This window comes from Haemorhous mexicanus, chromosome 2 (genome assembly GCF_027477595.1).
Source record: "Haemorhous mexicanus isolate bHaeMex1 chromosome 2, bHaeMex1.pri, whole genome shotgun sequence".
Classification (NCBI taxonomy): Eukaryota; Metazoa; Chordata; class Aves; order Passeriformes; family Fringillidae; genus Haemorhous; species Haemorhous mexicanus.
The window spans coordinates 33,148,319-33,162,633 of NC_082342.1; the positions used below are offsets into that span (position 1 = coordinate 33,148,319).

Below are 14,315 nucleotides of genomic sequence, written 5' to 3' on the forward strand. Positions count from 1 at the left end.
GGTTTACATCCGCAGGCAAGCTAGGCAGAATCAATATGCTCCCACGGGGACTGGGACTGATATTATGACTGCTATGATGTCTGTTTCATGCACAACATAAAAAGAATAAAGGATTTGTGTGTCCTTGCATCTGCTGTCCTGCCATCTGTGAGTGCTGTCTCAGAGGTCAAGCACAATTTAGCTTTTAGAGATTAAATGGGATTCACTGGCTATATAAACCACTTCATTAGAGATAATATAGTTCTATTTGACATTCCCACAGGGGAATTAGGGAGACAAGGATTATGCAAAGTAGTTTCGTCCGTTTAATGCCAAATTTGGAAGAGGTAAATTAGGAACTGCTTCAGTGACTACAAGCAACTTTGGCCTTCATGATTTTCAAGGGGCACAAACCCAGAGAGATTCATGGAATGTAGTTTTTCTCTAAAAGATATTGGAGGTCATTGCAAACATGCTTTTATGCTAGTACACAGATTTTACCAAGTTTAAGGGCAAATCTAAAACTTGTAGGCATTCTGTAATTATTTTCCTAGAAAAAGCTCAAAACTGGTAAGAGAAAAAGCCATGCAGATCTGGGTGTTCTTTTAAATAGAAAATTTCAGTCCCCTCTTATATGTAAAATGACTGCATTCTTTTGGAATAGCAACTTTTCTAAAGAATATAGATTTTTCACATAGAAAGCAATTGCTTCTTGGCATAGACCAGTATTGGCATATTTGAATTTTAATATTATTCATAAAGTTTGAATGTATTTTGTTTTAAAATATATACGGAAATGTACCATCATCCTAATTCATTTCACTCAGGAGATTGTTGTGGAGGAGGAGGCAATATTCTATAGTATCAGGAATGAATTAAATATAATTAATAATGTACATTTTGTCGGTAACACCTCTTTTTTTTCACATTCCAATAATTTTAAAAGCAATCTTTTCCACAGGAGCCACTTTAACTCAGACACAGACTGCAATATAAATATTAAAATGTCATTAATTATGATCCTTCCCACAGGTTTGATTTACTCTTTATCAAGTGGTACATGCTTTGTAGTGTTTTTGCTGCCTTCAGTAGATAGTTTTCATTCACACAGCTGCAGATAAATTGCTCTTTATCTTGCTTTTCCTTTTTTCCTTTTTTTCCTAGATCGAATGCTCAAGTATATCTGACTACTCAGAAAAAATTATCAAGGCCAACCACTTGGACAACAGTAAGACATATATAATTTTTTTTTTCAGGAGAAAGAGAAGATAACTGTTTTGCTTTTTCTGATTAATTTATGTTGTGTGTTTTACATGTAAATGGTAGTTTTGCAGAATTTACTTATGTAAATACAAAACTAAACACCTCTTTCTAGGCACTAAACAATTCCTCACAGGAACTACTGTCAATTCTGTATTTATCAGAGACAAAAAAAGAAAATAGAAATTATTTATGGGAAGTTTGGTTTAGCAAAGCAGCAAGAGGACCCTATATTAGAACTGAATTTACCAAATTAATTCTGCCATTAGAATTCCACCCTCTTAAACAGAATAGAAATACAAACACACATACTGACATTCACGTTGAAATACGGTTTAAAGCAAAAATTTTTTGCTAAGTTTTATGACTCCCCACTTTAAGAAAATTTTTTTTTTTCAAAACTTTATCACAACACACTCACACAAACGAAAATGTTCAAATCATAAAATAAAAATATCATATAAAACCTCCTTTTGGCTTGAAAAGAAAGCTGATGAAATTTCCAAGTATGTGGAAATTCTAAATTAAAAAAACAAAAAACAAACAAACAAAAAACCCAAACTAACAAAAACCTAGAAGTAACCCCAAGCTACTGAAAACCCTTAGCAGAAAATAATCCCCAACAAGTTCTATTTCATGCCTTCAGTCCTCCTCCAAATCACAGCACTCAAGATATCTTTGTAACAACCTAAAAAGTCAGTCTTTTTTTAACTGAGGCCGTGAGACAGCTCCTGTTTAAAAGTGCTTTTTTGTGAAGAGCTTGCCTTTGCTGCAGAGCAGGTCACGGCTGGGCTGTACCCAGTGCCCCCACTTTCAGCTGTGTCTGCGCTGATGCTCTGCCTGCACATGCACAGGAATGGGTTTCTGTGCTGCTTCAGATCTGCTCTGATTTTTCTTGCTGTCACTGGCATTTTGTGACTAACCCCGAGCTCTCTGGGAGGAATATTTATTGTACATCACGGGCATTCGGGTGTTGTGGTGTGAAACAGCAGTGATGTGGGATACAAGGGGCCAGCCAGCCCGTGAGGAAGCAAAGGAGCAGAAAATTCTCTTCCCACAGTAGGGAGAAGGCACTAAAGCAGTGAGGTGTGACCTCTGTGGTTGTCCTGAGCCTTGGATGCAGAGGCTGTGTGTTCCCAGAATGGCTTTCATTGGCCACAGACACAAATAGCACGCCGCAAATCAATTTGTGTTTGGCTTTCCAGCAGCAGGAGTTGTGTGCAAAGGAACCATTGTCAGAATAAATTAGAAGGTTCCAGTGCTCTCCAGAAGGTGCAGAAGGTTTTTATCTCTGCTTTTTCCTTCTGTTTCTACAAGGAGAAAGTCACTGGGAAACTGTGGAGGCAGGAGCAGAGCCCCCTCCCTTTGGGAGGTGATTTGGCAGGCGAGGTTCAGCAGTCTGCCTGACTGCAGTTTGGTCTGCAAACTGCACACCTGAACCAACATTTACACTTTCACACTCAAACTGACCCACATTCACTTCTATTTTAATGCAGCCAGGTACTGAGCCAAAGGATCCTGTTGCTCATGGAAATTTTCCTTTCCCCACCCCCCACAAACGTTTTGAGCAATGCAGAGTCAGCAAAAGGGGCTGAACCAAGGGAAAACCCACTGCTTCCAGAACAGATACATGCAATACATCTGGGACAGCACAATCTGTCCCCACGTGATGCCTTATGAAGTGAAGGGAGGTGGGAGGAACCAGCGCTGCTGTTGCTGCTGCTTACACTGTGACTGTTCTAGGTGTGAGCAGGGGGCTTCAAAGCCAGGTGTGTCACTCTGGCAGATGTCAACAGTGCTAAAATTCACTCCAAAAGAATTGGGGCAGTGGAGTTCTTGGGAGAAAAGAGAACTAAAGAGAACACATGGCTGAAGCTTATGGACATGAAGAGTCTTCAGTATAAGAGATGAGCTGTTGAATTACTAACTGTGAAGGAAATGAGTTTAAATAATGGCAAAGAGAAGAGAACTCTGCTCTTTTCCAGTCAGGTTCCTCTTAGAGCTGATACTTTGTGGTACCAATCTGAGTCAGTGTTCCCAATTTCTTAGGGGGCCAGTCTGGATTAAAAATTTGCTATGCAAATAAAGTAGCCACATCTGGTTAGGGTAATACTAGTACTGCATGCATTTGGGAAAGACAAAACCTCATTTTCCCTGGGCTGAGTTCTGAAAATCATTCAACCCACACTTCCACACTCAGCCAGCTAACCTGGTTCTAGCTGAGTTATATTAAATTAAATTACCTTCATTTTTCTGAAACTGAATGTTGACCATTTCATCAATAAAAAACACTGTCATTAAAAATTCCCATTAATTAAGAGTAATGGACTGATCCTACCAATTCGTAATGGAAAGTAAAATATTCACCAGATTCCTAAATTTCAAGTGCATCTGTTACCTTTTCAAGGAAGAATCCAGAACCATGAGACTTTATCCACTGCAACAAACAATAGAAACATGAGAGAAACACATGCTGAAAATTATCTAGAACAAGCTGAAAATACAATTGTAAATAGGGTTTTTTTTTTAAGCAGGAATGATTGGTGACTTGTGTAGTGATCCTAAACCAAAAGTATTTATTACAACTGAACTAAATATGGCCCAACATTCAAACTTTAGTGTGTAAACCTGCAAGGATGTTTAAAGGCTTCTAAGTGGATTCTTTGCTATGCTTGGTCAATGATCTAGAAATCTGCCAAATTCTAAAGGGCATTTTAAAATGAGATCATACAGGTAACCAGGTAAGGCCTGTTTTTCTCTTGTTTTTAGACATGGTGGGGTTTTTTGTTTTGCCTTTGGCTTTTGGGTTAGTATTTTTTCCTTTTGTACTGCTACTAAAAATGCTACTTATTATACATACTCTGAATAGTTTTTAAAAAGTGTGAAGTGCATTGAGTCACGTGGAGTCATGCCTTATGGACAGGCATTCAAGAAGAGAATCATATTGAAAAGGTCAGCCTGACATTCACCAGTAAGGATCTTAGTCAGGTGTTTTATTATGTGAAACGTATTTCTTTGGATTCTCTTTTCAGTAATCACAATATTTAAAGGTAAAGTGGAAGAAGTTGAATTACCTGTGGATCAAGTAGACATCATCATCAGCGAGTGGATGGGTTACTGTCTGTTCTATGAGTCAATGTTAAACACAGTCATCTTCGCACGAGACAAGTGGCTGGTAGGTGCTCTGCATGTCGTGCTCCTTGCTGGAGCAGCCACCATTTATTTTCTGACACTACAAGCTTTCCCTTCCCTACTGTCGCCATAACGAGGCACGGTCACATCTCCAAGTGCCATTTCCTGGGCTTTAACGAGGAGATGACAAAGGGAACCTCAGTGAAAGAGCTTTGCTTTTGATTAAGTGCTGGCCGGCCAAGTTTGCCTAGACACTGTCTAATGACATTGCCGCAGGCTGCAAGGCTAAAGCTGGTGTGCAAATCTGAAGGAAAACAATAAAGGCATGCAAGGGGTGCTTGTCTGGTTTTTGTATGTGCAGTTCAAAATGTGATGTCTTTGTCAGGTGAATAGATTACGAGATCCATTTCCCCACAATTCATCAACAGAAACCTGGAGGGCTAATGTTTCCAGACCGAGCTGCTTTGTACGTGGTAGCAATTGAAGACAGACAGTACAAGGACTTCAAAATTCACTGTGAGTAAGCACCTACCAGTAACACTTTTCTGTGGTTATTGCCCTAAAATCTTTCATTTCCAGTAGCCTACTGTGATCTCTTTGCAGGCCAGAATTCCAATATGAATGGGAACTCTGAGAAAATGTTGGTCTGCTGATAAATTCAGGAAACTTGCAGTAATTTAAAGAGCACTAAGGGGAGATGCTTGCATAAACTGATGAAGACTTTGCCTAGAGTTATATTAATAACTGCAGCTATATTTAAAATGTAGATTAAAGGAGATTTACTTTTGTTGTTGTTTTGATAAATATATAATCCATCATAACAGCCACAAAACCCAGTAATATTCTTTTGCCATTCAGGTCCTTATTTTTGTTTTTAACATAAAAAAAACATAAAAACAGTAAGATGTGAATTAATTGTACATGTGAAGAAATAAATGTAGAAAAAAATATATATCCATGATGGCTTGTCAAAAAGAAAAAAAAAAACACAACATGTATAACTTATTAAAAAAAAATTTATGTGAGAATTTTTAAATTAAAAATGAGGAACAGAAATTTAAATTTCACTTATATGTAAAAACAGGGTTCTAATTTTGGGGTTTTTTAATACTTCATAGATGCATAAAATTGACATTTTGGGAGGGTTTCCTTGAAGTATCATTGAATAACTGGTGCTGTTAGTGACATCTACAAGCGACCTAGTCCAGGCTCCTGCTGTGATCAAATGAACAAGCTTTACATTATTTCATTCTTCTTTTCCTTTCAACATTTTTTGATTTTATTTATTTTTCAAATCTGGACAGTTTCACTTAAAGGTATTTTCCATTGTGGGGAAAAAAAAAAAAAAAAAGAACCACAAAATTCCTAAGCAGATTTATTAACCAAAGATACATGTGAAAATTTGGGTTAAATTAGTGGGTTCAGACAACCTTTAAATAAAAATGCCTAACTCTTCATTCCTTGACTCTCACCTCCTCCCAGAAAAGAAGGCTTGGTGTTTCTGTAATCAAATTCAGTGCTAATACACAGTTTTGCCAGTTGGTCAAAATTGCTATTTTGGGTCAAAAGTGAGCCCAGTGCAGTGGGGCGGTGACAAGAAGTCTCTGTAGGTGCCAGGAAGGATTATATCTCCCTCTCAAGCACAGCCTAGATTTTTCTCCTCAGCTATGTGATGACCTTGACAGTTAAACTTCTTACAAAATGTACAGATTCAAATGGATGTATGAGGCATCCATTCTGTAAGGGAATCAGAGCCATTTTGGCCTAAAATCTTTCATTTTGCTTTTGAACTCCTTCCTTTCTAGACCTTGAATCTTTTTTTATTTTTTTTCTCACAGACAATACATCTGTTTTCAAATTGTTTCATTTTGAGCCATGTGAAAAAATGTACAAAGTAATTTTTTCCTCTTCTAAAATGTTGTTTTCCTTTAAAACACTTTATTTTCTGTTTTCACCTCTGATTTCCCTTCCCCCCTTGCCTTATATACCTCTGTGTCCTCAGTTCTATTTCCGTCTCACTCTCTATCTGCACCACTATCTTGTCTCTCCTTTCCATTTATAAATCCTTGATGGTGCCTCCTTACATTTCAATTTTTCATCTTTTTCTCTCTTGAGAAGGATAGAGTCTTGCCGTCATATGAGATGCTAGCCTGAGCATTTTAAAGAGCGTTCAAGAACCATTATATTGATAAAGAAATAATGAAATATGAGGTTTCTAAAAAAATCTAACTTCTGATTTTTCTAACTGAAGAATAATACCACAGAGTACTGCTACAGTCAATTACTCTGATTTACTGCAAAATGTAAAACATATAATTTTATTTTTTACCTCCCATGACAGCTCTCTCCCTAAGACAGATTGGGCCACATATTTCAAAGTATCCCATGTGGGCTGAGGTGCAGTAAATTATGGGGGGCCCAATAATAAATAAAAAAATTATGAAGTTTTTTCTTCCGGGCTTCCTAGTTAATATTTTCTGAGTAATCACATAAAAATATATGACTTTTTAAAATGTAATCTGAAGTTCTCACACCCTCATGATGCCTGAAACAAAATTTCAGCTCCCCTGAAATGTTGAGAAACTCTCAACCCAATAAAGAGATAATAAAGAATCATTCATGTCCGTGTTTTTTCCAATTTAGGAATATGCAGATTTTTATATCACATGACATTTTCTGTCATACTCCTCTAGAAACCCCAGTAGCTCAAATGCTATGCTCTGAAAAAAATTAGACATTTCTAACATGCTCACAAATGTGTTGATCTGTTTACTTTGGTTTTTGTTCAAGCCATTTATAAAAACACTCATGGTATTCAGTTTAGATTTCGAGATGAAGTGCTGAATGGACCTTGGCTTACATGCTTCTAAAGACTAAGATTTCACTTGTTTGAAGGTTCTCGTTTTCACTTTGTTAAGCATACTTAAAAGCAAAGCCAGTGTACTTCTCCATTTTTCAATGTTTTCATTTTGTGCAAAAAATCCTCAACATGATAAGAAGTCTCTATTGGAACAATCAGAAGAACAATTCAAATACAGAGGATTGGCATGGCTTTTAAATCTTTTCAAAGTGAACCTTTTGCTTTTCTGTCATGATGTATGTGCAGATTTAAACTTGGAGTCCCAACTACTCAAACACACCTGCAATTCTACTCCTGCCAGTAATTTACTTGCTGAAACTAAAACTACTTAAATAATCAAAAGAGCATGTAAACTGCCAATTGAGTGGCAATCTATGGGGAAAAAGAGAAATAAAAAGAGAAACCCCAACACTCAGCCTGACATCAGAAGATCTTGGGCAACAATAGCAAGCGTCTAAGCAACAAAAATCATTGACAAATCTCATATAAAACAGTTTTGGAGACACCAAAAAATAAGGGTCACTTGTTCAAAGATGTACATTGAGGGCTTATTTTGCCACAACTGCATGATCTGTAAAATGGCAATGATGGCATAGCTGGGGCAGGGAGCAAAGAGCTGAAGGAGACATCTGAAAATTAGGGGATGGTAGAAATTCTTTCAATAGAAAAATGCTTTGAGAAGCAAAAAATACTTTCTGTTATTGCTGCTAACCTTGACAAATCCCTTTGCACTGACAGGGTGGGAGAATGTGTACGGCTTTGACATGACCTGTATTAGGGATGTTGCCATGAAGGAGCCCTTGGTGGACATAGTAGATCCAAAGCAAGTGGTGACCAACGCCTGCTTAATAAAGGTTTGGTAATTCTGAATATACCTCACCGTGACTGTTTACACCTAACTGCAGGGTTCCTTTGCTCATGTTTTGCTTCCTTTGAAGCAGCTGCAGAAGCCATCACTGCAGAATGCTGCCACACTCTGAAGGAAAATTGTGCAGGTTTAGCTTAGCCAGTTCTTGCATGTTTTACATGCTCAATATGGTTGTGTGACCTGAGCATGAACATTGATACCTCGATTTCATATGGAATTCCCAAAAGCAAGATGCTCCTTGTGTCTCTACTCATCTGGTTACATCTGCAGGCTGTAACTCAAGAGTCTTACACATTTTACATGTACAAATATTGGATGAAGAGAGACACGGTATATTTAGATATGAATTTGAATTGCCCTGCCTTTTAGTAAATAGATGTTGGAAATTACTGATTGAGCGCTGCTGAGGAGAAGGGGTAAATGATTTTGTTTGCAGTAAGAAAGTCTGAAGCATCAGTTCTGAATTGATGATGAAATAATTAACTGCAGAACATGTGATCAGAATTGGAACTCAATTTATTTCTCTAACTTCCTAATTCTTAGCCTTGTATAGAATTCTCTCTCAGCCCCAACATCTGCACCCAGAGTTTAACTGGTACCCTGCTCTACATGAGACAGAGAGGTCACTAAACCCTGTTCACAAGATAATGTTAACAATGAAGGAACTCCCTGCAGGAACACTTGAAAGCTCTCAAATTCCCTTCACATGAAGGAATCCTCATGTGGGACAACTGTTCTGAAAAGGGCTGTCTGCATCAATAGTAGTGGTAGTACCAGGTCCATGAATCCAAGAGCTCATTTGTCCCAAAGAATCAGTTCTATCTTTTCCCTTTCACTTTTTGCCAGTGAAAAACACAGCATTAACTATTCCCATATGCAAAAGGGAAAGCCGTGCCTCCAGCCTGCCAAACCCTTACTGAAAGCAGCAAAAAGGAACAGAAGCAGAAACTCTGCATGAGTATGGATGCATGCACAGTCCATCTGCACTGAGGGGAGCACAAGATGGCTGTGCCTGAAAACAGCCTCAACCAGAGTGATTTAAAATTGCAGCACACACAAAAGAAACAGCTATTTAGACTCTATGAAATATGTCCAGAGAGAAAGAGATCAGGGAGCAAAATGGGTTGGCTCCTCTGGAATAAAAAGCTGCATGCCCTTAATTGAAGTGCAAATCCAATGCTTTATTTAGAAGGTCTTTGAAAGTCATTTCGTTTAAGATGACAGACAACAATTTTCCAAGTGTTTCTATTCAAGTTTTATATTTAGTTTTGACATCTTTTGTCCATACACTGAACAGTACCGTACCATGTAGAGGCACCATGAGAGCAAAGCAGATAATAAGTACACAAGCACAAACCACCCTCCATTCCAGAATCAGTCACTAATCTCACAAACTGATCATTGAGCAAAGCGAAAATTGTCAATGAAAAGCATGAAGGAGAGGGATTTATGTTCAAGATAGCAATATGAAAGCAGGAAAACCAGACTCTGTAGTTATATATTTTTTAATTTAATTTATTTTTGCTCATGGTTTATTTATATAAAATGCATTTTTTTCCTCCTGAAAATATTTGTGAATTCAGAGAATAATATTAGCCTAAGAAAACATTTGAGAATAAACAAAGCCATAATGTTTAATTATTCAAATATTTTATTACAGCACTTTTGGATAGCACAGCTTGTTCATATTAGATTCACAGAGGGATTTTTAGGGTTGTATTTAACCCAAAGCCAGCTAATTTAGGGTGCCTACCAGATGAGTCTGGGTTCTCTCTACATTAGCCAGTGGATGGACCAGTCACTAGATACATTCCTCAGAGACCGGTCAGAGCCTTGTGCTTCTGCTGTAATTTCAATTATTCAATTTTAATTTAGATGCTCTGAATGGTTCTACAAAATCAGCAAAATAAAACATCAACTGTGCATGCTGTGTAGCCATGGCACTTATCAGACATGCTGGAGACTTGAGAAAAATTTCCTCTTTTTTACTACTCAGAAACTGGATGTAACCCAAGTATTGAATGCTTTAAGGAACTTTAGGCACTGGACCACAGGTGCACTAGGGGTGGTGCATGCAGGGAATGCACCATCCTCTCTGCTGTGAGAGCCATTCTCTTTAGCATGATCTCTTAAATACATCTGAGGGACACAGGAATTATTCTGCCAAATAGGAGGCCTGTGTTTAACTTCCACAGCAAATCAGCCAGGGACAGTAGTGAGAACAAAGCATCTTCAAACCACCTGAATCAATAAGTGAACTCAGGAATAAGTGTACAGGTGTCCTTCTGGGGGCCTACTGATTTCAGTAACACCGCCCAAAAATATAGAAGTTTGTTTCATACTTGGTAAAACAGTTGTGTTTTATTCTCTGATCCAAAACCAACCAAACAAACAAATAAATGAAAGAACTCCATCAAACCTGGACATCCACTGAGATTTGCACATTTAGCTTATTTCCATGCTCACAAAGTTGTAGCTGAGTAACCTGACTGCCTGGGAAGGAGATAAGGAGATAAGGAAAGAGGTGCCATGGCACTCGAGAAGCAACCTTAACTCCAGTTTCTATCATTTGTCTCCTGTGCAGTTAGCTGTAATGAGTGTTGCCATTTGATATAAGAATATATGGTTGCCAGAGTACAATTCAAGGAGATCACCAAAACCAGACTTGGCCATTCTCAGAATTATATTAATTAATAAAAAAACACCCCACTTTTGTCTCCTACCTTGCATTGTAAAGAAGTTCCTGTCCTTAAAAAAGGACTGCAAAAGTGACCAACAGTTTATTCAGGATATCTGTTTAATAATTTTGAGAAATTTGTACTGACTTCTCTAATGAAAATATTTCCTTGTGCTTTCGGTTCGACTTTACCCTGCACAACCAAGACAGCTCAGAGAGAGGGAGCTAGCTCCCTTTTATGTGCCTCACCACTAGACTTAAGTCCCAATTTCCCCACAGTGAGATCACTAAAAAGACACCAAAAATTACAGAAGTCTGCAGCTATCACCCACCAGTCCAGTTTAGCTTGGCAAAGCAAATTTTGCAGGCTGCTGTGGAACTCTGCCAGGAGACCTCAGAAGTTCTCATTCCTACCATCCTTTTCTCTTACCCTCTTTCGAGAGGGAAAAACCAAAAACATTTTAAGGTTATCCCAGCTTTAAATGAGCAGTTATATGCATAGGTCACATAGGATAAACACTAGTGCCTCAGGGTGTTGTTGCAATGCAGCAGAATCATTTTCATTATGGTTAAGTTGTTCTTGAACAATAATGGTAACCAGACAGGCCAAAGCTATGGCTTGCTTAAATCATCTCCCCATAAGTCTTCCAAGAAACACATATGAGATCTGTGCAAAGACCTCAGTAACTGAAATACAGCTCCATCTTTCCTACCTTAGATTACAGAAGGCAATTTCTACAAGAGCCCGCTAATGTGCCCTAAAAGAGGCTAAAATGTAGGGCCCTCTAATGGGCAGTCTGGACTCTGCTCTCCATTCTTGCAGTGCAAGTCTTAAGAAATGCTGGTGAGGTCAGAGACACAATTCCTGACTTCAGCTGGTAGAGAAAATTTTGATTTCTGCCTACAAAAATTCTGTTTCCCTGTATGCATGAGCAATAAGGCTCCAGAGCAACGAGAATGAACAATGAAGTAACCAGAAAGTGCATACATTTCCCACAGCACTAGAATAGTACTTCAGACTTACCATCCTCCCTATCATCACTACAACATTTGGAAACAACCTAGATAAAAGCAGTACCTAGCTGGGAAAATCAGATCCATCTGAAGAACACAGTTTATGCCTTGAATAGTGAGATTTAAATATTGATGTAAATAAGCAATCCTGAAGACTACATCGTCCCTTCTAACTACTGCAATCAAGCCATAGTACGATTGACATCATTTATTTTTGTCTTGTTCAAGAGCAAGATCCCTGTGCTCACTGTTTGGAATCAGTTACCCAACACAGGGCTAGAAAGCATCACCATCAAAAAGAAGGCCCCTCTTGTGCCTCAAATGTTTTGACTGCTTGACACTGTCAGATCACTTTCCTTTCCAGAGATGCAAAACCAAATAAATTTATTTTCATTAAAAACCTAACTCTGGCATCTTTCTTCTTGCTGACAGTCCCTGATGATAAAAGGTCTTTGAACTGGACCTATATCTCCATTTCAACATCTACCTGTATTTGTCAGAGCACCTTTTTACCCTGATTTTCCCCAGCTCCTACAGGCCCTCCCTACCATTCCCAAGAACACACTCTCTTCAGTGTCCTCTCTCTCAGCTTAGTCAGATAACTGCATCATTTGCTCATGATTTGATATATTAGAATATACCTCTGATTTCTCGCAGTGTTAAAAAGCTGCCAGTCATCTTTGTGTCTGATCATTAAATGAAATACTAAAGTACCTCATTTGAACACTTAACCTGGGAGTCACAGACATCTGCATGTAAATGTCATTTCTTTCTCCTCCAAACAGGAAGTAGATATTTATACAGTGAAGACTGAAGAATTGGAATTTACTTCTGCATTCTGCCTCCAAATTCAACGCAATGATTACATTCATGCCTTGGTCACCTATTTTAATATTGAATTTACAAAGTGCCACAAGAAGATGGGATTTTCTACAGGTAATCTGTATTTCTATTAATTTCATTTCTGTTGCTATCAGTCTATCAGTGCTGCTGGTTTGATGGTACAGGAAGGTTTAATGTACCACCACTTTTGAATTTCAGTGATAAAAACTATTGTCATTTTGGGGGAGGTGAGCAGCATGGGGAAAGGACAACTGCTTACAGGAATTCTGTGGAAACAGAGGCAGAATTTCACAATGGCTATCAAGCTTCGAGCTCAGCAGGAATTACGACCTGTGAATTTATGTCCCTCCCGACCTGACACACTTTATGTGTCAAGTTTCTCAGATTAGACAGAGAATTATCAGCTCAGAGAGAAATATCAGCTCTGCATCCTTGTTTTCCACAAATCCAAAACCCAACAAAGCTTGCCCCAGAGCCTAGAACAAAGCTACCATTTTTTTCCAAGCTATAAAAAACACACATACTGATTATGTGAGTTGTCTCTAACAACCCAGATGTGAAACTCTAACTTGCCTTGGTGAGCAGATATTTAAAGGAATAGCTCCATTCCCTCAAGGCATTGTTTACCAGGCTGAATAAACCAGAGAGTCTGGCAATAAATGCAAAAACCTCATCCTGTAGACAGCCTTTGTGTAGACAGGAGGGTGAAGCGTTTCTCTGCCTCTGTTCAGTTTATCATGATATGGTAGGTGCAGAATTACTCCACAAAAAGGTTGTTTGGCCATCTGCTGCTGAAGGTCACCACTGTCTAGAAGACTGGTAAAGATTCTCAGCTGCTGTCTGTTGGCAAAGCTGCACTGAATTCAGTAAAATTCACCAGTTTGTAGGACATGTCAAAACACTGCTTCATGGATATGTATTTTTATAAATTATGAATAAGTGTTTGATTTGGGATGGACTTGGAGACCAGGGCTGCATTACACACACCCCCTGTTGTTGGGGCACAAGTTTCCAGTGATGCCAGGCTTTTCTAGGGAACGTGGCCCTACACAGGGGCATGGGGTGGGTTTGTACAAGGCAGAAGTTATGATTTAGAATAGAAATTCAATTTCATTTTGGTCTAACATGTTTTCAATTAGAAATTTTATGTCCATGTCCAAATAGTAAACAGTCTGGATCAGAACTCCTACAAGAAGATATCTCATTTAACAATTGGGATTAACAGTCATTAAAACTGTCTGGATACATAGACAGAATTTATCTGGTAAAATCCTTTTCCTTTCGACGATACCAATTTTCCAGCACAGTTTCTGAAAAAAGTTGGTGCATATAAGTCTTCTGATTCTAGAATTTTAGAAAAGAGTTAAAAAATCCCGTCCTGCCAGTTTTTTTAAAAAGCATCAGTATTTCCCCAGTCACAAACAATTTTCAAAGCCAAGTAATTTTTTTGAAACATTGATGTTGAAAGGAAATAAAAACATTATTTTATTAAAGTGTTAATAATGATACCATACAGTGACCTCATGTGACTGGGGGATACAAATAGAAGAAAAATAAATATACCAGAGGCTTTTTTTGCCAAGTCAGGAAGTCTTTGAGCTCCTACAGCTTAGGTTCCTAGATGCTCTTGACTGCAAGAATGGTAGAAACAAAAAGTGACCAATACAAGTTCACTAGGCACT

General features: G+C 38.3%; 1 protein-coding gene across 1 annotated transcript in view; it reads left to right on the forward strand.

Annotated features, from left to right (window-relative positions):
- Positions 1-14,315, forward strand: part of PRMT8 (protein arginine methyltransferase 8) — a 57,012-nt gene that overhangs the window by 38,629 nt on the left and 4,068 nt on the right. Inside the window, exons 5-9 of the mRNA XM_059838307.1 lie at positions 1,144-1,207; positions 4,272-4,414; positions 4,800-4,887; positions 7,970-8,085; positions 12,576-12,726. Of these exons, the coding sequence (XP_059694290.1) occupies positions 1,144-1,207; positions 4,272-4,414; positions 4,800-4,887; positions 7,970-8,085; positions 12,576-12,726 (562 nt within the window). The remainder of the gene's footprint in view (positions 1-1,143; positions 1,208-4,271; positions 4,415-4,799; positions 4,888-7,969; positions 8,086-12,575; positions 12,727-14,315) is intronic.